This window comes from Lepeophtheirus salmonis, chromosome 5 (genome assembly GCF_016086655.4).
Source record: "Lepeophtheirus salmonis chromosome 5, UVic_Lsal_1.4, whole genome shotgun sequence".
NCBI classification, from domain to species: Eukaryota; Metazoa; Arthropoda; class Copepoda; order Siphonostomatoida; family Caligidae; genus Lepeophtheirus; species Lepeophtheirus salmonis.
The window spans coordinates 12,883,434-12,909,458 of NC_052135.2; the positions used below are offsets into that span (position 1 = coordinate 12,883,434).

The 26,025-nt window shown below is 30.5% G+C and overlaps 1 protein-coding gene across 1 annotated transcript; it reads left to right on the plus strand.

The window, feature by feature from the left end:
• The first annotated feature begins 10,519 nt into the window (after positions 1 to 10,519).
• On the plus strand, positions 10,520 to 11,436 carry LOC121118382 (E3 ubiquitin-protein ligase siah2). Its single transcript, XM_040712952.2, has 2 exons — positions 10,520 to 10,800; positions 10,867 to 11,436. Exons 1-2 carry the CDS (start codon positions 10,618 to 10,620, stop codon positions 11,185 to 11,187), a joined length of 504 nt encoding a protein of 167 aa, XP_040568886.1. The 5' UTR covers positions 10,520 to 10,617; the 3' UTR covers positions 11,188 to 11,436.
• The last annotated feature ends 14,589 nt before the right edge of the window (positions 11,437 to 26,025 follow it).

Here is a 26,025-nt window from a genome sequence, read left to right on the forward strand (position 1 = left end):
TACTCGGCTCGCTAAAGAGAGCTAAAAAAAAATTCATCCAATTTTCGCTTCAAATTTTATCCCGACGAAAAATTTTTTTAATAAAAAGGAAAGAAATCCCTCATTTGGGGTGAGCCAGCTCCCAATACTTCACTTCAAAGCACCGGCTCGTAGAGCCGTTACGTTCGCCCAGGACACATCACTAGTACTATTTATGTATATTAATAGTATTTAAGCAAATATAAAGTGTGATAACTATTTTTTAATGATGTAAAGGTCATATAAACTGTCCATCAATCACACTTAATCATGCTCAAGTCAATAGAACATTCATTTATCACACCCTTAAGTAGAATATACTATATTGATATACCTACAGTATTTGAGATATTCACTTAAAAAAATTACTTATAGATACAAAAATCGAATTCACTTTGTACTACATAGATCGGCAGAACTGCAGCATTCTTAAATATATTGATTGATTGTTCTAAATTCAGAATAATATCGAATAATTTACTTGAACATATATAATGATTTTTGAGGATGGTAGCCGCAATAATGATTGCAACTCGATCTCGAATCGCATTTAAGTTTCTTTCAACTACAATTTGAAACCTAACACGAAGCAAGGGCGTCCACAGGGGATGGGCATGAGGAGCTTTAGCCCCATGACCCCATTTTACTAGAAAATGTAATATTTGAAAAAAAAATATTTAAAAAATTAATATTTGAAATTTAATTTAATTTTTCAAATTTTTATGGGTAGCTATGGATTTTTGAAATTTTTATCTAAAAAATTAAATATTTTATATTTTTTTCGAAAAATTTATTTTTTTGAGAAAAAGCTATGAATTTTTTTCCAAAAATTTAATTTTTTGATTATAACTATGAATTTTTGAATTTTTTTCTAAAAAATGTAATATTTTAAAATTTTTGGAGAATAGCGGTGGATTTTGTAAACTTTTTTCCAAAAAACTTTTTTCCTTTAGAATAATTATAAATTTTTGAAAAAAATCTGGAATATATAATTTGAAAATATATACTTGAAATTTTGAAAAATATCCAAAAACCAAGCCCTCCAAAATATATAATACTTCGGACGCCCTTGTGAAGTGAAAAGATTCAAAATTTCTCTTGGAATTGAGCTCAACAGATTCTTATCTTGATTTGCAGGACCGGTGCTACGAGATGGAATAGTGATAACCCTTTCTTGGGCTATTAGGGTAAAAGGGAACTAACCATTTTTTGATTATTAACGAAATGACTATTAAAAAAATTGGAAAAATATGTAAAAAAATATTACTTTCTAAAAAATACGTCATCCAAGCAAATATCTAAGCACATTCTAAGAAAATGGGTAGAAAAATAGAAAGAAACACTCTATTTTTAAAAAGAATCCCAAAATTTTTTTTTTTGTAAAAAAATTTGAGAAGTCAAATTTTTTGAAAAAAAATTCTAAACTTCAAATTTGATATTGATTTGTTTTTTTCAAAAATTCACAACTATTCACAGGAAATAAAATTTTTAAAAAGATTAAGAAATCCACGGCTGTCACAAAAAATTAAATTTTATGGAAAATTTTATTCAAAATCTACAGCTATTTACAAAAAGTTGAATATTTTCTATAACAATTTCGAAAATTCATAGCTTTTTATAAAAATTAAATTTTTTGGAAAAAAGCTTCTAAAATTACACTTCCAATATCTTTTTTTTTTAAACCGCAATGTTAAATGTTTTTGGAGAATTTTTTTACAAATACATAGTTATTCACAGAAAATTAAATTTTTTTTAAAATAATATTAAATTTTCTAGTAAAAAGCAAAAATTCCTTAATTTGGTGGTGGGGGGGGTGGGGGGGACTTTTTTATAACTTAGATAAGTAATAAACACTTTGATACCAGTAATAAATAAATATCCGAATCGCAAATTAAACATTATTTTTCGCATTCTAGAAAAGACACCCAATTCTCTGATTCTGATTAATCGTCATATAACTATTAAATATTTTATTAAGCATTTTTGAAGGGCCGATAACAAAGAAAATCGGTGCCCCAGAACGGATTTTAAGTCCTTTATTTAAAAATGATACAACTCTACTCATTACAAAGAGAGAAGTTCTAAAAAACTCAATTTAAATCGTTTCTCAGATTTAAAAAACAATTCTCAGTTAATTAAAGAAATTCGAGGGATTTGTCTTGTTGTGAGTAAAATTTTTGGATATGCATTTCCTTACATAATGAGGGATTTTACTTCTTATGAAAAAAAAAAAATGTTTTAAATCTTTTAATGGTCAAAGAAGCAGATTCAAGTGACCGCGAAATAGTAAACAAAAGACCCGACCTTTTGTTATAGTAGCATATAGTTAGGTATACTAAGTAACATACATATTTTTAATAGTATTATTTAAGGACAAACGAATTATCATTCTCTCCTAAGAAGTTGATTTCCTTATCTGATAAAGATACTATGTAATATTACTGTCTAAGGATTACCTGGCGTTGCTCGGGTTAAAAGGGAGATAATTTACAGATCATAAATTGTCAAATAAGTAAGAAAATAGCAACTCCCCCCCTCCCAAAAAAAAAAAAATAATAATAATAATTACTCTTATTATTGCCTCTTAAAACCTTAGTAGTATTATTATGAATATAAAGAAGAATTTTTTGAAGTAAATTGAAAATAACTTTTTTGCACTAATTTTACAAACAAAATAGTTAATGGCATTTATTGGAATTGTAAAAGAAGCACATACCCACAAATATTTTTTTGTACTTGCAAAAAACAAAAAAGTTATGATGAATAATGTTGTCGAAAAAATAACACTTGATAACTTGCTCATTTTGGCAAATATTGTAAAAATCATGGTATGAAATGTTCTGGAAATTGAAAATACTGCTTCCAGAGGGGGCGTAGGGATTTTTTTCCCCCACAAAAACCATTGTCTTGTTTCATTTTTTTATACAAAACTGAATATTGACGTTTGATGAAAGAATGGAAAAAAGAGAGAAAAATCAATAAATTGAAAAATTATTCAGAAAATGACCGATATTTCAATTAAACATCAATTCTTATTTAGCAAATTTATATGCAAGTCCATCAACAAACAAATTTCTACAAACTTTATTCTTTTTACTAATCCCATATTCCATTGGAAGTTCATTTTTTTTGCCCGTGAAATAAATGAAATGGCAATTTTCAAAGATTCATTTTTAGCCCATAACTTTTTTGATTTTGAATAAATTTAGAAAACGTAGTAATTTGAATAATTGCTTTCGAAAGACCAATCTCTTTTTGATAAATAACTCAAACCCCTATCCAATCTCCTTGAGCTACAAAAAAACCAGTTTTTGTGTTTTGGGTATAGCATAAGCAAATAGACATTCCCGTCTTAGCCTGTCCAAGCTAAAAAAAAGGAACCATGCAAAATTTCAGCCTCCTAGGTTCAACAGTGTGGGAATGTATAAAGGACAGTTACACACTCTCTTTTATATATATATAGAAAATACGCTTTTAAATCAGCTGACATAACATTTATTTGTGTACAATTGCTCTGTTTTTTTTTTAAACGCAATACATATTTATGTAGATCTTAATTATAGGTAGAGTATTTTTTTAGCTTTCATAAGAGGAATTATTTGCTTTTTTTTTAAGTTTTTATAGACGAGACAAAAACTTATTTTAAATTTTTAGAGTTAAAAACGACAAAAAATATAGTATTTCTTGGAGGAGGAGGGGGTATCCAGCCCACTACTTGCAGATACCCCTGCAAAAATTCAATTTTATAGCATTACTTCACGGCATTGCCCGGAATTATAAGGTGTCAACGAACACACCGGGATACTTTCCTTTTTCGTGCGCACACTCACAATTACTTATTCAATACTTAGATGTTATCTCCTCATGAATAATAATAACAGCTTGATAAATAAATTAATATGACATTTTAAGCTTGGTAGGACCTTATTTTCCTTCATATAATACTAGAAACCTGTAAGCAAAGGCTCAAGCACCCTACTAGAAATGAGGTAAAAGAACTGAGAAATTACACCAATGACATGACATAAGTTTATAAGGCCATTTGTCAACCATTTGTCATATTTCATAGAAAATGTATTCATTAGATTTAAATAATGAATTATTTACCTATGTAAAAGTAGCTAGTTAAACGGATTAACTTTACTAACACATTTTTCTCATATACTGGGATTTTGCTCTGATAACTCAAGAGGATAGTTCAATTATAGAAAATGTAAAACAAATGTACCAAAACTCAACTAAGGCAAAAGATCTTAACAGCTCAAATAAAAAATAAAATTTCAGTCTCTTCACCAGGAATGTAAGATCTCACAGAAATTATCAAAGACGACATTATTACATTGATTACCTTAGAAGCAGAAATGAATATATTATTTGTCATCAGGATCAAAAAATAGATTGAGAAAATTTTAGATTTTTTGAAGATTGTACTAAATATGACCCAAAATAATTGCTAGACAATGGGAACTGTGTCAATAATAAAAGAGGGACGTGGACTTTGATTAGAAAATGGCCTTACATGCAATCAAGAAGACTGTATGGTAAAAGTTTAACTTATGGCTCATTTGACATCATAGAGGTACATTCCATGAAGGAAAAATTGTTGTAGCAAACATTTATTGTCCAAATGAAGGCAGAAAGAAATTTTTCAAAGAGATATACAACATACTAAGTAATCTTGGGAACGTAAAAATAATCATTGTCGGGGAATTTAATCTATTTTTTGATAAAAACTCGGTCTCCATCAACTATCAATGAGAATACAACAAAAGACGTATAGATAATATAAATATGAATGGGAGATTTATCCAAAGAAAGCAAAAAAAAACATCGAAATAGTAAATAACAGCCGATCGTACCATAAAGCACTTATTTTAAAACTCCCACTTAGTCGTCAGGAAAAGAGATGGATTCTTCCAAAGAAGATTTAGAAAAACACATTTCATAAGGAGTGTCACCCTGGAATTGGATAATGCTATGGAAAAACTGAAGCATAATCCAAACAACTTGAATTGAATTGAAAGAATTTCAATTGAAAAAATGCAGTGTGAAGAAGGAAAAGAGAAGGCAAGATTAGAAACTAAACTTCATCCGCGGAATCAAATAATCAACAAATTAAGCTGATACACAAAAAAAGTATGAATATTGGAATCTCTCTTTTAGAAATTATATACATCCCCTTGAAGAGATGAGTGAGGATTGGGCTGATTTTTTGCCTAGACTACTTAAAAGATGCTCTCGCATCAGAAAAGTAGAACTAATATTTAATTTGGTTAAAACACCTAATCCCTACTTATAGATCAATAATTGCGTTAGATTTCTTTAAAGCCTTTGATTTTATAAGCCATCAACATATTCTGTTTTGACGATGACATTATTAAAATTGTCAGAGGTTGCATTTCGAATTCCGTCTCTTTCTTATATATGGATGGAGTTGTCTGGAGAGGAATCAAATGCAAAAGAGTTGCTTGTCAAGGTGTTTTTTAATTTACCACTTCTTCCTTTGATGGACAAGGATGGATAATAATAAAAAACTGACTGGAATAGAATTTTAAGGGGAAAAAATCTACGCTAATATCAACAATATCTTAATATAGGATGAATCAGAAGAAAAGGAGGAATTGCTTGCGACTTTATGAGTGCTTCAGGAAGACATCTGGCCTGGAAATCACCAAGGAGAAGACAATTATTCTGTATATTGGAGCGAAGATTATTCTTTAACCAATGGTAATCAATGTACATTTTACAAGTAAATATTTTGGTTTATACTGTTGTATAAAGCAATATCATAATTGAAGTCGGTATGTTGTCGCTCTATATCAGCGCTGCTGTGTGTCATGGGGGTATCGTTTGCAAAATTCACACACCCATAGTATATTTACGGCGCATGGAAGTGACGTTAAACTTATTTGGCAGCAACAGTTATATATCCAATGGATATCCATTTGGCAATCGTCACTGCCACCTGTTGGCGGCCCGCAAGTAACAGGGGATCTCGGAACAACACAGCCTATCAAGGTATTTCTTAAAACATATCCAACTCGTCTGTACAGTGGAGTAAAGCAGTTCTTTTGCAGCTAGTGGTTTGATAAGCTGAGATGTGATACTTAGTTTGACACATTTTAGGCTCAATTCTCTCAAGACAGACAAAACCTCCTGCGGCACTCCTACAGAAATTTGAGCCACTCGAGTGACTATGTGGTGGACACTACAGTTGGTCACCGTCAAAAGGAAACAGAAGAGAGAACTGGGTGTAAAAGACGGTATTTCAGTACTCTGGATGCTGTACTGTGAGAGATTAAAGCAAGATTCAGCGTAAGAAACAGCAAACTGGTGCAATCCCTGTGCACCTTGAACCCAGGGAATGAAGATTTCCTGAATACAGACAAAGTAAGGCCACTACTTGACCTAAGAGGCACAGAGCTGAAGGAAGCTGAATTTGCTGTAGCAGAGCAGTTTCTGCAAGACGAAATGGCCAAATCAAATGAAAACTGGACTATACAGGACATTTTGATACCATACTGTGTGCCTCTAGTAGCCATACCTACTGTGCTAAAAACACTCAATCTGAGTCTTAACTTCGGGGATCAACTGCAATATGTGAAAATTCATTTTCAACTCTCAAAAATGTCTTCTGTGATCATAAAGGGTGGCCCATCTAGCGGTTACATTTTGAACTACCACTTTTTTGACGTCTGACAGCTGTAATAACATTCTCATTGTGTCTAACATTTTGTAAAAGGTCTCCGGGTTACAAAATGATTAAGTTTACGCTCGAAGAAAATTGGAAAATACTGAAGACCTACTTCCAAAATGGAGAGTCTTCAAACGAAACTACAAAAAAATTACACACGGTCGAAATAAAGCGCCTTCCAGGCAGTTTGTGGATAAATTTGTTAAGCGTGTCCGCAAAACTGGTTCGTTAATGGATAAAACAACGCGTTCCCGTGTTCGTCCAGTGCGCTCAATTGAAAACATTACTGCTGTGGATCGGCGGCATCATCGGCCTGTTTTTCTTTGAAAACGAGCAAGGAGCTGCCGTTACAGTTAATGTTGAGGCTTTCAATTAAAAAAAAATTATTGAAAAATATCCATTTGTCTTTTTTTTTATAGCAATATCAAAAGAAAAAAGTTTGTGGGCCACTGTATAGAAAGAGCATGCTCTATAAAAGAAAAGGGTTGCCTCCGCCAGATTGCTGTGGAGAAGGACCTTACCAAGAAGTTTACTGAGCATTGGAAAGAGACACAGCTTAGAAGATTCAGCACAGGGGGTTGCAGCTCTTCTGAGGGTAAAAAATATTTTTTTAAATCACATTTCAAATTTTGTTGTATCAAGTATTATGTTTATTTTAACATGGTTATGTATCCTACACTGCTATAGTTTTTGTGTAATGTTATTTTGTTCTACTGAGGGGAAAATACCTCGTTTGTATTAAATATAATAATGTACAATTTGTTATGTACATAGTTTAACTTTTGACTGTCCAACAAAGATACCCTAGTCTTAGAACCTGGGACAGTTTGAGAAAATGTCTGCTGATTTGATTTTTGGAAAAAGTTCAAAGTCTGAATGTGTTCTTTCCTTGTTCAGCTAAAATCTGTTTTATTTTTAAGTAGCAATGTAAAATTGTTTGTTATGCCAATTTATAAAAAATAAACGTTATTTTTGAATTGATCACATGATTTTTTTTTTTTGTGTGTTGAATTCTGTTCTTTTTTACACATCACACATATCAAAAACCTATCTCATATTCAAAGCTATCTAAGATATCAATAAGCTAATGTTGCAGCTGAAATACTCTCTACATCACAAGACATGATATGATACCATCATCAAGTAATTTTTTGTTGTCCCAACATGTCAGTAGAGCTACGCAGAAGTGCTTGTCTATGGTAGAAAGGCCAGTGTGTAAAAAAGCGAAGTCTGAACTGAAGCTGGGTAGCTTGTTTAAGTATAGTACTGGTGCACCCCCTGTAATCTCAGATGCGCCCCAAGGCATTCTGTTCTGGAACCGGATCTATCCCTACAATGGAGCCTCACTAAATGACTCAAGGATCCCATGAGTCGTTTGATATAATGCACACGCTCGATATTACATGCAAAAAGCAATGACTACATTGTTATTTCTTAGATCAACAACATGTATATTATATACATCAGGGATCACTGTATACACGCTGGATGTTAAACTTCTAAAAGCCGTGCGATATGTCATTAGACGCGTATAAAGCCAGTATTTCCTGGCATCCCCTTCTTGTTCCGTGTTGTCTTCCTCACGGTACGTTCCCGTACTCCTGGTCCCTTATCAATCCGGCAACGGGAATACAATTTAATTATCTCTTTATCTAGGTATTGTCACGTACACAACAAATAACGACGAGCATGGGATCTAATTATCCAGGTACTGTTACATACACAAAAAGTGGAGACAAGAATGAAGACGTTGCCCAGACTGACGCTCAAGTAACTAAAAGAGAAGTGCAGGGCGATGGAACTCATGATGGATGTGTGGAGAATATCGCTCTTAAAAAAAGGCCGAACTAGTTGAGATGATCCAGAAACACCTTGTGGAATGTAACTCCGATCCTCATACATATGTGTTCAGGAAGTCCGAACACAACTATACAGATACAACCGTGCCCCTTTATGTAGGGATTTCATATCTGGCAATTGAATGGGAGCATATTCAGGTGGACTATGCCAAGATAAATGAGAAGAACGTCCTGATTATGGTAGACCCTGGTTCAAAGTGGATCGAAGCAGTGAACGTGCCCAATACAAATACACTCCTACGTTGAAACAAATGTGTGCAGGGTTTACAAGGCTTGGTTTTCATAATAGTATTCATTCTGACAATGGTCCACAATTCTCAAACAGCCTAAACTAAATTTCAGGAGTGGGGTAGTCTCTCTATCTCACTTTCCCCACTCTATCAATCGCGATCAAATGGTTTGGCAGAACGGGCTGTTCACTCTGTTAAGAACCATGGCCTTTCTCTCGACGAGATCTTGTTCTCATATCGAGCAGCTCTATAGGCTTGTGGGAAATCCTGGGGTGAATTAGTGCTTTTGCAGCCTCTTAGGACGAGGCTGGAAGGAATGCTGCAAATGAATGGAAGAAAAGAGAAATTTGAAACTGAGATAGAGGTGTGGTTTCTTAACTTGAAGAATAGGAATCCTAATAGCTCCTAGATATTATTATCTCCAGTATTGGATCTACTCTATTCAAAATTGAACATTGTACCAAGAAATAAAATGTTATAGAAATCAACTTCGACCTCAACGATCTTGTTCATTTAGGGTTGCATTCCTGTGCTCCTTGCCCCTGTTCAATATGGCGACAAGAATACGATCTTATTATCTCTTTATCCAGGTATTGTCACATACGCAACAGTATGCATAAATTAATGTTATTTCAGGTGACATAAAACTGTAATAACTATCTATATATATAGGTATATGTAGGAATATATATGCATAATGATTTTTTAATGTACCTAAGTCTAATCACAATGTACATACATACATAATAAAGAAAAAGAGGTCAAAAATTTTAAATAACGTCATCTCCTGTAAAAAGTGAGTAAAAACATATATGTATATACATTTGAGTGCCAGTTTAATATTGTATGTCAGGGCGTCCGTAGGATTATATTTTGGAGAGAACTTGGTTTTTAGAAGTCTTTCGCAAAAATAAAAAATAAAATTTTTTGGATAACAAATTTGATAAATTATATTTTTTGTAAAAAAATAGTCAAAAATTCACAGCTATTCACAAATAATTCAATATAAAAAAATTATAAATATTACATTTTTTAGAAAAAAATTTCAAAAATCCAAAGATAATATGAAAAAATAAAATTTTTTGAAAAAAAAGAAAAAAATCCAAAGCTATTCTAAAAATTTTTTTAAAAAAGCCACACTTATCCCAAAAAATTTGAAAAAATATTTTTTAGATATAGATTTTTGTAAAAAAAATATTAAATATTTTCAAGTAAAAAGGAAAATTCTATTTGGGAGGGACCTACAGCCCTTGCGGACGCCCCTGATGATGTTATAGAATAGATTGGATGTCTCATTTTCTAGATTCTTGTTTAAGAGATTTCTTTTAAGCTTTTGTGTTGGTTTTTAAAACGGAGAATGTAATTTTCAAAATATAATTTAGCAGTTTCTCTTTGATGGTTTTACATGAGAACATTTTTTAAATATGGACCTTAATTATTTTCTTAGTTTTCATACGACTTATAAGCTCATTACATTCCTATTAAAATGTAAAGGTATGCAGGAATTAATGGGCGTCAATTTAAATAATTATTAAGTTCAAGTTAAATATTAGAAGCTTATGAGCAAACAGCTTTTAAGTTTTTTTATACAATTGTATTCGATTATTTTTAATCAAATCGTATTCTCTACTTTTTTTTTTTCGCATCTTTGGCTCAGAAGCAAACGTCGTCTTTCCCCTTACTCCTCACATTTCTTCTAGAGACGAGCAAAAAAAGCAAAAACACATAACATACGATTTAGGCTTCAAAGAAAGTAAATCATTAAGAAGAATAATAACAACGAAAGCAGGATCTAGAGCTCTGATTTAGTTGAAACATGACGGAACAAGGAGAAAACGCTTCATTGCCCCTCTTAACTGTCACTCGAAAACCTCCTGTTCCAAATATCCCTGGAGATGGACTTGTCAAATATGATGAATTAGTAAAGTTACTTAGTTGTATACAGTGTGGCAATCCAGTTTCTGGGAACGCTTCCAACCCACTCTTTCAATGCCGAAAGGTAAGGACTAGTAGCCCTTTAGAGTATTATACATTCCACACATAAGCAATCCCTCATTTTTTTCAGGGGCACGTCCACTGTCAAACCTGTAAAAAGAAATTATCTGCTTGCAAATCCTGTAAGCAGACCTTTTTGCAACCAGAGGCTAGTGTTCTTATTGAGAAGATTCTTAATCTTGTTTCCATCAAATGTCGACATAAGGGATGCTCCGATTTTCTATTTCTTGATAAAAAGTTGGGACACGAGAACTTTTGTCCCATGAGGCTGCTGAATTGTAGAAACACAGATAAGGGCTGCGATGGAGTCTTCACGGCAAAAGAAATGAGTCGGCATCATAAGACTTGCAAGTATTCCACGCCGCTTCGTCCACAAAAAGAGGGAGACTAAACAAATATACTATTAATTATGTACTTAGTTGTATCTCCATAGAATAGATCAAGGGCAGAGTTATGCTATATGCAAAATAATTAGTAATGATGGGACGACTTTTAAAAAAAATCCTATTGCCGATGCAATTTTAGTAAAAATTATCGATGCCGATTCTTTAATATTGTCCACAAATAATAGTTAAAAAATACAATTCTTCTATTAGGGATGTCCACAGGATTAAATTTTAGGGGATTTGGGATTTTTGAATTGGAAAAAAAAATTCAAAACCCATGGCGATTCTCAAAAAATACATTTTTTGGAAAAAGTTTCAAGAATCCGCAGCTGTTGACAAAAAATTTCACAAAATCCACAGCTATGGACAAAAAATTTGAAAAATTAACTTTCTATTATAATTTTTTTGAAAATAAAAATTATAATATCAAATTTTTTGTAGAATTTCACATAATTTTTTTTTTTTTTTTTTTGCAAAGTTAAATTAAATTTAAAATTTTCTAGAAAAAAGCAAAAATTCCTTAATTTGGGGGGGCTAAGTTTTTTTTTTTTTCATAGCTTAGAAAAGTAATATATGTTTAAATACTAGTAATAAAAAAGAATTTGAATCGGAATTAAACATTATTTTCCCGATACCAATCTCAATTCCGATTCCAGAAAAAACACCCGATTCTCCGATTTTCGATTCCAATTAATCGTCCCATCACTAATATTTAGAATTGCTACATAATTATCAACCTTTATCTACTTTTAATAAACTCATATAAATTATTGCTATTAACTAACTGTATTTATTTAATATATCAAAATTAATTGAGAGCTGAAGTAAAAGCAAATAGATAATTATAAAAAATGTCATATTATTTCATTTGTTGAAAAAAGTATCAAATGTTGTTTTCTTTACTGTCTATTCTTCTAAAAAAATATAATTATTTTACATAGTTTGTGACTAACATCAAGAATATTTACATCCTAGGTGAATGAAAAAGAGAGCAATTATTTTCATAGAAACTATGTTTTATTAAAAAGTTATTCAATTTTCTCCATTTTGAGATTTGAGATAATCATTTTTCAAAACTGGTATGAGTCAAGGTTAACAGAAATATTTCTGTTAACCTTGATATGAGTGACAAAAATTAATTTTTTGACAATTTTTTATTTCTCTTTACGAACCAACATATTGCTTAAATTTGTAGAAAATGCTATTCAAACAGGGGAAAAACAAATTGAGGCCTATGCATGTTTGCAATATGATGACCGATCCATCATTAAAAAAGTATTATTTTACATAATAGACTCTAATATATATTTTCCCTTGTTAAACATCACATAGTTTTACTAGTCCTATTTAAGTATAAGGTTATTTTACAAGAAATGATATGATGAAAAAATTAATATTTAAATTCATCATTCAATTTCGAATGTTATGATTTTGGCAGATTTTCAAATTATTATTTTAAAGAAATTATTACATTGTATAAATGTCACATCCTTGACATGATAAAGTAAACTAAACTAACGTATTTCCATTAATGGAAGGTTTATAATCTTAAGCTTATCTCTCCATTTCAACGAAAAAAGGCAAAATTTAATCATTTTCAAAGTGTGTATAGGAGGATAAAACCAATTTGACTTGAGTTAAACATCTGAGTTTTTCATATGCATCAACTTTGTGGCACTTTTCCAATGTATCTTGCTCCTCTCCAGGTGATTGTATGTATGTATGCCTATCATTGTTTAGAATATATGTAGTATAATAATAAATGTTCATCCATATGTAAGTATTTTTGCCCTTGACTGAAGGGCATATTAGAAATCCCCTTTCCTTTTACATCCATTCTAAAACATACTTAAAAAATATTCGAATTATAAAATGACTCCAGATTGAAACATTTAAGGTGATGTATTATAACACTATCATTGAGTCATTTAAATGTGACTAACGGTTCTAACCGAATTAAACTATAATTTTAAACCAATTATGAATCATATATGTACACCTATAAATCCATGCATTATGCATCATTTCTGAGAAAAGATGCAATGTTCCGTAGTATATGCCGTTATATTGTATTCATATGTTAACTCAATTTATATTTTGCGTATCAAAACCTGAAAATTATGATCAAAGCCGGTTTTATAGGGGGATCGAGTGCCCAAAGCTCTGTTCTTTATGAGATGTAGCCCCCCCTCCCCAAATTAACGAATTATTCCTCTATACTAGAAAATTTAATAACTGAAATGTAATTTAATTTTTCAATTTTTTTTTTCCAAAAATTTAATTTTCTGTAAATAGCTACAGATTTTTCAAATTTTTCTCCCAAAAATTTAATTTTTTAATTTTTTGAAAAAAGTAATATTTAAAATACAATTTTTTTTAAATTAATATTAAAAATACAATTTTTTAAATTTTTTGAAAAAAATTAATATTATAAACACAATTTTTGAAAAAGAATTAATATTATAAATACCATTTTTGAAATTTTCTTCCAAAAAAATAACTTTTTGTGTAAAGTTGTGTACTTTTGAAATTTTTTTTTCTAAAAAATGTTATTTTTTGTTAACTATGGATTTTGAAACAAAAAATTCTAAAAAAATAATTTTTGAGAAGAGCTGTTATTTAAAAAAAAAAAAAAAACAGATTTTTTGGTTAATGGCTGTGGATTTTTGAAACAATTACAAGAAATGATATTTTTTATGAACAACTATGGTTTTTGAAATTTTTAGTCAAAAAAATTAATTTTTTGTTAAGAGTTGTTATTTTTGATATTTTTTTGCCAAAAAATTTAATTTTTTCATATTTTACATTTTTTGTGAATGACTGTGGATTTTTGAAAAAAAATATAATAATAATATAAATAACCCCGTAGACGATCCTGCTTGCATAGATCCAGTGCTAAGTAAAATTTACGTTTTTAAATTTTTACAAAAGCCCATAAGTAATAATAAAGATCAAGGAAATAAGCAAAAATCCCACTCCATCAAAAAATTACTCCAATGTTGATCCTCAATTCTACTCCGAGTCCAAAAAGGACTTGCACTTATAACTTCCCACAAAACCTCAGAGTTACTCTTCTTCTTTGACGCAATAGTGACTAATTTATACTTATTGTTCTCTCTTCAAGAAAAAAAGAATAATGAAAGCAGCTTTGATAAATAAATAAATATTTTAATTACGCGCAATTTTCCCATTTCCATGATAAATCAACTATTTTATTCTACAAATAAAAGCCGACAAAGCATTAATTATAAATGTTATCACAAACAATATCAACATAATTTAACGGACAAATTTTAAATAACTTCAGTAATATAACGAATTTGTAGTATATAAATGCATTTAAAATATTATAATTTGTAATTGTCTATACATTGTACAATGTAAAGTCAAGTCTATAATTCTAAGTAGGCAATACTCTTCTGTCTTTGATCAAGGATGACAATAAACGTAAATTCGCACATAAAAATGTTCAATAGTTTAAAACTAAATACTTTATATTAATTTCATAACACTATGGAAAAAACTTTAGTCCTTGGAACGCCCACCAGTAAGAACCTACGTTTATTATTGTTATTTAAGTCATAGAACACGAAAATTACCATTAAAATCTTTAACTACAATAGGGCATAGAGCCTTTTTAAAATTATGGTTAATAAAGCATGCCAGAATTCGGTATTTTAATGTACAGGGCGAGGACTCGAAAATTAGAAAATTGTAAAAGCCGTAATCACTTCTACATGTTTTTATTTTGACTCTTTTTTACGGCAAACTTTTGAAGCAAAAGTTGGTAATTCAACATTTTTCTACACTTTTTATTAAATATGCCCCCTTAATTCTGAATGTTGGCTTCAATACGGGGACGAACAGAAGCACAGCTGACCTTGATAAAGTCCGAAGACAAGTTGTTCCACTCATTCGTGATTGCGACTTCAAGGCATCGACATTCAGTTGACAAGTCTTGTTCTTATTGCCCTTTAAGACGCACCAAACAGCGAAGTTTAGGGGGTTCACGTCGGGTGAGGACGAATGCCAGAAGTCTGCTGTCCAGGAGGCAGTCATGTTCTCCCAGCAGAAATGCTGTACCTTCTTGGACGTGTTTGCCAGAGTGCAGTCTTGGGTATACACATAGTTGTGCCCGTGGAACGTGATCTTCAACCATGGCAAAACATGGTACCTGAGGACCTTGTAATAGACGTCCGTGTTGACTTTCTCATTGGCCTTGAAAAGGTATGAAGGCATCTTGCTACCATCCAACGCCACGACACCGAGGGCCATGATCTGAGCTGGATATTTGGTCCTGAAGGTTCTCTCGACCTGAGTTCTTGAGCTAAGAAGCAATCATTTCTCCTTTTTAAGAACAGCGTCCACTGTGATGATCCTCTTGTCGGAGATTGACTTATGCACGGAGGAAATCGTACATCCGTTTTGCTTGTTGCTCGTACATTTTTGATCACACGAAAACAAAAAAATATCAAATAGTAGCTTTTTGTTAGTTATTTTGAATAGTGACAAGCAAAAAATTGTCAGACTTTTAAAGTTGAGGCTAGACAGCCTCGAAGAGGATTCGATCCTTTCAGTCCTGCGTGGAAAGTTCCTTAATTAAATAATTATAAGTCTAAACATACTAATCAATTACATTATATGTAAAGCATACTTAAATTTAATTTAATTTACTTACCTCGAACATATTAATAACTTTCTACAATTAGTTAATTTTAACTTAATTAAATTAAATTTCAGAACTTTTCACACAAACTTATAATAATATAATTAATCATGTATAATTAAAAAATAATAACTTTTAAATTTACTGAAAATCCTTTGTTCCAAATATCGTCATATAATTATCACTTAAACAATATATGAAAAAATGTATTTGTAAACAGTCCTAATTGAATAAAAGTCAAACGATCAAACGTTTTTAAGATCGTTAAAAAGTTTATGTGAGATGTACTAATACTACTTAAATTTATTTTTCTGAGTTTATAGAGGAAAATGTTTGTCATTAAAAGACCGTAAAAGTCAGTTTAAGTGTCCATAATTTATTTGAAAAATTCCTTATTGAACAATATTTAATTTGCATAATTAAATACAAAAGAGGATTTATTAGTTTTTAAATAAAAAAATTCAAATAATACCTTCAACGTAAATAGCTAATAAAATAAATAAATGAGTAATGAATTAATTAACTTAAGATTATTTTAAAATCATTTGTATTTAACTTACTTCAAATACCTCCCATTAAAAGAAATTATCAATATTTAGAGAGCTCTCGCTCTAGTTGCTCAGAAAATTATGTGTAATTATTTTACTTTATGTTTTTTGTAAAATACGATGCATAATTTCTGACAAATTGAATAACTATTTTTTTGAAGAACTTTGGATATTTGAAATTTTTTTACAAAAATTTTTTTTTTAGAGAAAAGCTATGAATTTTTGAAATTTTTCTCTGAAAAATTTTATGTTTGAACTTCATTTTAGAATTTTTTTACAAAAATTTTCTATTTTATAAATATATTTCCACAAAATTTAATTTTTTAAATTTTTTTTTCAAAAATAGTAAATAAACGAGCCTGAACAAGACAGTCAGATTTTGACTTCATAGAGAATAAAAACGGTTCTATTAACACCATATTATTCTAGAAATTATTTGATTAATATTAATAGTATATACTCTTTGACGTCACTATTAAAAAGAGTGGTGGACGTCAAACATCAGTCGGAAAAACGTTTTAGTATAACCTTGTATATCTATTAGAATGGGTATAATTAATAATGTAAATCCGGTGTGTTTTTTTAGTGGACCTGTTAATTTGTAATTGGTAGTATAAAGAAGGAATTTTATTTTCCTTTTCAGTTTTCATTATTATTGAATTCATTAATAGTGAACAATCTTTCCTAAATAGATTCAATTATATTCAAAACCTGATTGAACATTCGTGTATGCTCATAAAAGACTGTAAGTCTGAAGATTTGTTGCGGAGTTATAATTCTAAGTCATTGTTGGACTTAGAGTAGAATTGGGGCTCGATATCGTAGTAATTCTAGCAAATCTCCCTGTTTATATCATTTTCTCCTTCCTCTCCTGTTACAGCTCATTGTAGCTGATCTAATGAAACGTCATGAGCATTATTCTTTCTCCCCTCCACCATTTTCTTCAAATTGTCACCTTGTTGATTTTCGGTTTCTTTTTTTAACATCCCCGTTCCACACGGGATTTTCATTCTAAAGAGTAATGGTTAGGTATAGACTGAGGTGTATAACATATTTCTTAGAAAGCGGGTACGGCTTTTTCTAGTTGGTAATCTGAACAGGCTTTTTTATTCACTAAAGCTGTTATCATTATTATTTCATTCTTACGGACAGGACAGGAAATAATAAGTATTGCATGTGATCATTCAATGAAACTATGAAGATTTGATTGGGAGTCTTACGTGCAAGTCCTTTTTGGACTCGGAGTAGAATTGTAATTCCAGGTGTAATGTCATTGCTATATCTGGAGTGGGATTTATGTTTATTTCCTTCCTCTCACAACTGATCGCAGCTAATACAATATCATGACAGCTTAGCTGTTCTCCTCCGACATATTCTTTAAATTGTCAGGATGACCACACTCATTTTCGCTTTTTTTTATTTCTATATACCGGTAGGATATATTTTATGCATCACTGCTTGTAAAAATATATACCTACCCACAAATTACTATCTACTAGTACATTTGCATAAAGATAAAACAAACGTTTTGTGTTTGAATCTAACTACGTCGGCATATATTATCTTAAATACATAGTTTAAAACGATTAAATGTATTAAAATAATTGTTTTATATACATAGCTATACCAGGGGGTCCATTGAAATATGAACACTTACTAATTCAATATTTAGTTAAGGTTAAGTAAATGAAATTCATTTATATTTCAATATTTGAAAGGTTAAAAAAAAAAATCGGAGCTCTCTAGTTTACGTACAAGTCGAGAAAATAACATATGAACGTGATTGACGAATTTTCATTTGAACACTCCAAGCAGTTGGGCACATCCAGGACCACCGTCTACCCCATCAGCGATTCTGAAACGTTGGAGAGGAAGAAGGGCTCTGCCAAAAAGGCAAAACTGGACCGGAAGGAGTTAAATAAAACAACCCAGACCAATCCCCTCAAGTCCATGAGAGCTCATGGAAGAGATCTCGGGGTTTCACACCAGACTGCACTTTCAGCTATCAAAAAGTGGGTTGAAAGAGCCTTGAGAGGGTGGAGAGGTCACTTTTGGCACCATCAATGAAAGAAACCCATTTCCTTTTTTATAAGACTATTTGATGAGGGTTTTGATCTCTTTTTGACACTTTTGGCCCCCTACAGGCCCGATGCTAACTAACTCGACTATAAATTTTGGGTTTATGTAGAGGGGAAGGCCTGCAGTCTCCGTGATTCAAACAATGAGACCCTCAAAACTACTGTCAGCCAGCTCTGGTCTCCATGACAGAGGACTACATCTGCAGCGGGTGCATGAAAGCCATTATTGTCACTAAGAACGGCTACATTAATGATTAGGAGAGCTTACACACACATCTATTTATTATATTAATTTTGTTGAAATTCTATCATTAGTTTATAAATTATGTCTTGTTGAAGTTTTTAAATTCAAGGTGTTCATATTTTAATGGGCCACTCAGTACACACTATAACTAAGTATATGTCAGTATTGTACCTTGTACAAACATATGCATGCATATTCGTTCGTGTTTTAGGTTGGGAAATCAAAACAAGTTCATCTAATGTTACATATTTGTATACATACATCTGACATTTACAATCGTTTTTAATAGGGAGACGTTATTTCGAAGGAAAATTACAAACATTGAGATTAAATTAAATTCAACTTATGCGTAGTACTAATGTATATTCATTACTGTTAATAAACGTTTTCCCAAATTAGCAAAATGAAGCCAATCTAATTGCTAAGTGATTTTATTTAGGAAGAGCTTTCCATAATGCAAATATTGTACAATTTATTGGAAATACTTCACTTGAGTATTATCATTAATATTTATATGTATGTAATGACTATCAATATCTTAGTTTAGAAGTAATCAAGTAAAAGCCTACATTCATTCCTCATAAATTATAAGTGAAAGCCCAATATTTGCTGCATGGTTTTTATTGCTTTATTATGTAGACTTGAATAGAAACAACTAATTCATAATTTATTTAACTTATAAATATATATTACAGATTTATTATTTAGTTTTAGTTTAGGTTTTGAATTTTTTTGGAAAAAAGTCAAAAATTAAATTTGAAATATTAAATTATTTCTAAAAAAATTCCGAAAATCTACAGTTGTTCAAAAGAAAATTAACTTTTCAGAAAAAAATTTCAAATATAAAATTTTTCGAAAAATAATTCAAAATTAATTTTTTCGAAAAAATTCCAAGAATTCACAAGTATTAAGAAAAAATTTTATATAATTAATTTTTGAGAGACCAAAAACTCACAAATATTAAGAAAATTTTGTTAAATAAATTTTTTAGAAAATAAAATCAAAAATCCACAGCTGTTCACAAAATATTGCTTTTTTTTGGAAATCGCGAGATATTCACAGCAAATTAAAAATTTTGAAAAAAGAATTCAAAAATTTAATTTCAAACATTAAATTTTCGAAAAAAATCGGAAAAATTCACAGTAATTAAAAAAATTTACTTTATTGAAACAGTTTCGAATATTAAATTTGTCATGGAAAAAATTTAAGAATCCACAGTTTACAAAAAAATTTAAAAATCCATAGCTATTCAGAGAGAATTAAAACTTTTTTGGGAAACAATTTAAAAATCCACAGCTGTTCACAAAAAATTAAATTTTAAAAAGAATAAAACAATTTAATTGAATTTAAAAATCAATTTTTTTGAAAATAAAAAAATTAAATACTAAATTTTCTGGTAAAAACAAAAATTTCTTAATTTAGGAGGGGTCTACAGCCCCTCCAGCCCACCCCCTGGGGACATCCCTGCATTAAAAGTTTTTTTATAGAAAAAATAAAAGGAAAAGAAATTTTGATAAAAGTTATAAGTAACTAAACGTTACTTATAACTGAAATTTAATATGTCAAGACACTAAACTTCATTGAAGAATGATAATTGGTTAGCAAAGTTTTTTCCTCTTTACAAATATTAGTGTTCATAAACTTAAAAAATCCTTAGCAGACATTTTTCAGATTATGGTATACGGAAATGAAACAAACTACCCCATTTTTTGTTTTAAATCTTCAAATGCAAGTGTTATAGGGACATTTAGAAACCACGTAGACCTGAATCAAGGTTAATTGAAATACAAGGTTATATCATAACGGGTGTACGACAGTCTCTACGATACATGAAATTGAAGATTCTAGCAATAGTGACGTCATAGACAATGAGTGGTTGGGTGTTTTTTTCAAAATCTGCCTTTCTTACCCAGCAGTCGGTACAATACATAAAATTTTAAATTCTAGCATGCTCGACTACATGATGGTCTAAACATGGAATTTCCATTAACCTTGACCTTCAAAAATATGCAAAGATGGAATAAATGACGTCATTGGGAACAGGTACACCAATTTGAAAAAATCACAAAGGTAATTTTAGTCAAATTAAAGAATTTCATTTCATTTTTTTTTAGAAAAAAGAATATTTTTTTCTAAGAAGCCATAAAACAATATTTAAAAAATTAATTTTTCAAAAATTAAATTGAACAACACTTACTAAAATAACGTCTTTCATAAATATAGTGAAGAATGGCAATTGAAAATATTTTTTTAGTCTTCTAAAAAAAGGTCAAAAAGGATAGTAAAAAATTATTTGAATTTAATTTCATTCTATTAAGAGATCTCTCCAAAAAGATATTCGTCGCAATATACCGCTATAACAGCGCCAGAAGTCACTTTCATTTGGTAATAGCTCTATGGTAAGTACCCTAGCACATATTTTGAAATAATTTTAAACAGATGCCATTGATCAAGTCTTACATTTTAAATTATATTTAAATACTAAAAATTGGAGATTGGATAATTAAAAATTATCCTTGTTATATCATATTGCATTTCTAACTGAAAAGTGTTATTTATTCCTCTCCATTGTTAATAGAAATAAAAGAATATGCATTCATGTAACCGGACTTCCTAGAATTTTTAATTTGATGTACCGTACCGACTCCTGGGCTAGACATACAGATTTTAACGTCATAAAGTATAAAACTCTTGTTAATAGTTATACTCCTTGACGTCACTATTAAAAGCGTGATGGAAGTCAAAATCTGTAGGAAAAGCGTTATGTTATAACCTTGTATATTTAATTTATCTTATTTCTCTGTTATTATTAAAGAGGGGATGAGTGTAAAGAAAAAATCAAGTATAAGGATTTAGAAAAGGAAAAACGGTTTATGGGTATGCTCTTTTTTGTTCATTATTCAGTTATTTGTGCTGTCTTAAAAAAATCTTTCTCTAAAAGAAGAATTATGGCCTACCTTTGGTGTAAATTGATTTAAAAATGTATAATAAAATTAATCTATTTGAATTTAAATATAATTAAAATATTTTCCCGCCACTAATTCTATTTAAATGAAGAAAGTTATCCTCTTTATAGCAGTAAGTCATTTTCTCCCTCGAAAATGATAAAACAGGCAGCTAATATTAACAAAGGTTTTAATTCAAGAGTACCATATGTCTCACTCCCCCCATTCCCTCGGGCTCTAATAAAAACTTATCTCTATATATATAGAATTATAGCCTTCAAATGAGAACACAAAAATTAATAGCTTTCTCGTACAACAGGTGACGTATTGAGTTGTGAACTCCAAGAACAACGGGGTACCTAATTGGAATTTGTTATTGAGTCGTTATTAAAAAGGTGTCTCACTCTCCAGATCCTAATCCCCGAACCGAAGGGCCAAAGGGGAAAAAAACTTCCAAAAAGAAACTGAATTAGCAAAATGTTAAATGTGGATCTCACTTCCTTCACTCGCAATGTGAAGTAGGGAAAGGCCCAGTAAAAAAATATTATAATTAAATTTGAATTTATTAAAAGACCTCTTTAAAGAGAGCAATCTGAAGAAAAAGTCTTCTGAAGTACACTCTCCATTCAGAGGAAAGTGATCCAAAGAGCTTTACTACCTCTTAATAGCTGAAGATATTCAAAAATTGAGCATTTAATTATTTTTTTCCTTTGATTTCATTTTTTACAATTTTTAATTTTTTTTACCATCATTTTGTGATACTTGAGTAAATTATATTAGAATATATATTTAAGAAGACCTATTTATGTGGAGATCTGTTTTATATTCATATTACAAAAATTAGAGTTAGAGGTCGCAAAATATCCTATCATAATTTAAGAAAAATTATGATCGATTCTATTTCAATGGGTTCATATTGGAGCTAAACCAAGTGTCATAACATATGGGCTGAAATGTCCCGGCTTCACAACTAGATTGTACTATTTTTATTTTTTTAAATTCATCTCATTTTCAGTTAGTAACAATCTTCAAAAGTTATGGATTTTTGAGATTTTTGTTCTACAAAATTTAGTTTTTTAAGAATAGCAATTAATTTTAAAAAAATTAAAATATATAATTTTTTAGTAAAAAACGAAATTCGTTCATTTAAAGGGTGGCAACTGCCCCTCCAGCCCACCCCCTCCGTACGTTCCTGATGTACGAGGTGGGCAAACGGGTTTACATTAATATTTCTTGGTCAAATTTGAAACATTTGAGGAAAAAAAAGAAATTGTCAAATTTGTAAAGTTTTTTTATAAAGTTTCAAATTCAAAGTTTGCCTTAAAAAAAGAAAAATAAAGAAAAATTTTATATCAATAAATAAAAATCTGAGCTAGAAAAATCCTATTCACGGCCTTTTGTTTCCAATTTTGTATTGCATTAGAAATTATAGGCTTGGACAAAATTGCAGTTGCCTCCTAAAAAATCCTCATCTCTTACGCCAACCTTGAGGAACAAATTTACTAGTTCCTAATTTACACATTTTAATGACCAAGGAGAGCACACCATTTTTAAGTTTAACAACAAAGCTTTCTATTTTTATAAATAGTGTAATTTCAGGCTTTTGTTCTATAAATAGTAGTCCAATGTATGTTAAATAATCAATATGGTATATAAATAGTTATTCGATGTAGACCAACCATGAATTATTAAATTATTTATGAACAAAGAATTTTAATGTAGTAAAATAATAACTTTATAAATATTAAAACAAACATAAAATGTAAAATGAAAAACGTTTTCACAACAAAACCTTTCATTAAGTAAGGAAAATCTTAGTTGCAATATAAAAAGCAAAATATATTTGATAAATGTCGATCAATTTTTTTAATGGATTTTACATACACAAAGATTAATTTTAAACGCAGTTTTCTTAGGGGATACATATAATTATCAAGTAGACTAACCATAATTTGACTTCAAAAAAAGTGGACACATTGTTAGATAAATGTCCATTTTAGAAAAGCAGTGGCAGAGAGTGGCAAAGAGACCACAGGATCCATGATCTCCTCTACGAGGAATATTTTATGGGGCATCCAATTAGAGAAAATAAATTTAAAATCAAATAATTACTATGTCTAAAATTACCTTGAGGCAAAATAATTTAGTAAATCTGTAGCATAGGAATGCTAAAATTTACTGCTGGAAGGCAGATGGGTAATATTTTTGTATAATTACCCAGTGATGGGACGATTAAAAAAAATCCCGATGCTGATTCTTTAATATTTTAAATAATAGATAAATAATACCAATTTGCTATCAGGGACTTTCACAAGATTATATATATATTTATTTTTATGGGAAGAGGGACTTGATTTTCGGTATTTTTTTTAAATAATATTCAAAAATATTTTTTTTTTTTTTTTTTTAAATTTAGAGACTGTTCACAAAAAAATTATTTTTTTGGATAAAAGTTTCAAAATTCCACAGCTATCACAAAAAAATATTGCTTTTTGGAAAACAATTTCTAATGTAAAATTATTAGAAAAAAAAATTGTAGAAAAATTTCAAAATACAGTTATTGATAAAAAAAATATTTTTTTTGAAAAATTAAATTTCAAATATAAAATTTTGTAGTAAAATTAAAAAATTCATTTTTTTTTTCGTGGGGGGGGGAGTAAGAAAAGTAATAAATAGTTAAATACAATTATTTATTAATATGAATCGGAATCGCAAATTAAACATTATTTTCCCGATTCCAATTTCAAAAAAATTATCTCATTCCCGATTCCGATTAATCACTACTATAGATGCAGCAAAAAAACGGATAAGCAAACTTTACATCAAAAGTTGCAGTCATATCCTGTTCTGTGTGATCGTATGCGCCTGATTCTTCCTATCCCAACAGCACCATTTTATGAAACAGGCTTTTCAGACTTGTTGGTTATCAAATATAAATGCTGGAGCAGACTTATTGCAGAAGATGATCTGTGTTGTGCTCTTGCAAAGGCTACTACAAGGATTTCAGATCTGGCGAGAAAGAAGCATGTGCAGCCTTCTTACTGACTGGGGTTCTACTCTCTATGGCTGTAATTCATTTTATCGCTTCAAAATCATATAAAAGTCAGCTTGATGTCAAGCGCGGTCTTAATTAAGTAGTAACATTAGCAGTGATGAAAATCCGGTGTATTTTTTAGTTGGGTCGGTTGTTTTTTTTGGTTTTTTTTAATTGGTAATCGGAAAAATGAATTTTCTTTTCCTTAGCAGTTGTCATTGTTATTTAATTCTTGAGTAGTGAACATCCCTTCCTAAATAGATTCAAAACATGATTGAACATTCGTGTGTGCTTATAAAAAACGGAGTGTAACCTTGAGGATTTGTTCTTGAGTTAAAGTTGCAAGCCCTTTTTGCACTCAGAGTAGAATTAGGGATTGACATCAGAGTAATTTTAGTATATATCCTTGTATATATCATTCTCACCTCCTCCCTTGTCACAGCTGATATTAGCTGATCTAAAATGAAACGTCATGAGTATTGTTCTTTCTCTCCTCCGAAACATTCTTTTTTTTTACATGCCCATTCTACATTGGATTTTCGTCACTGATCATAAGTCTCGTTCCTACCTTCTATTCACACTCTACGAAATGACCTTCTTTAAATATCATTACTACAGATACGGAATTGATACAAAATTGAGTCAGCTGTTGGTTACAGGATGGAATTCAATTTATTTATTATTTCACTATTATATTTTATTAAATGTGGTGTTAGGATTAAATAGGTATATTCAATAATTATTCAAATTTGAAATATTTTATGGAGGATAAAAAAGGCTTAGAATGTTTACTGTTAAGTGAAGTCTGCTATGCATCAGCCACTCATGTCTCAGAAATAAATAAAATGTATTGTCTATATTTTTCTTCCATTCCTTTGTCCAGTGTAGAACTATAGATTAATTATCCCATTTTCAGGATGCCATCTCAAGAAGGAGCAACGTTATTTGTCCATGGCGTTTGAGACACTTGCCCCTGCAGTGTGCGAGAAGATGAATTCAGAAGAATTGGTACCGTGGTGGATGTTCATGGTACGTATAACAGAGATGCCTTTGTGACGATGATGAGCGCTGAGGACGAAGAGACGGCCATGCAAAAATTGAATGGTGCAAAGGTCCAAGGAAAGGAAGTGAAGGTGGAGATTGTCCATGAAGGAGGTCGTTGTGGATCTCGGGGTAGATGCAACAGAGGTAGATATTAGGGTGATCGCTCTGCTCCATTTTTTTCAAATTTATGCGATGTGATTGGCCTTTCTTCAAGTCTTGAGACATAAAATTTAGAACAACTCTTCAAAATTTGGTGAGGATTGGACGTTGGGACATTTGGATTT

What these genes read in the sequence shown, in the direction of transcription:
- LOC121118382 (XM_040712952.2), top strand. Translation starts at nt 10,618, where the DNA reads ATGACGGAACAAGGAGAAAACGCTTCATTGCCCCTCTTAACTGTCACT. An exon ending in CACTCTTTCAATGCCGAAAG is followed by an intron (nt 10,801 to 10,866) that starts GTAAGGACTAGT and finishes CATTTTTTTCAG; the next exon opens with GGGCACGTCCACTGTCAAAC.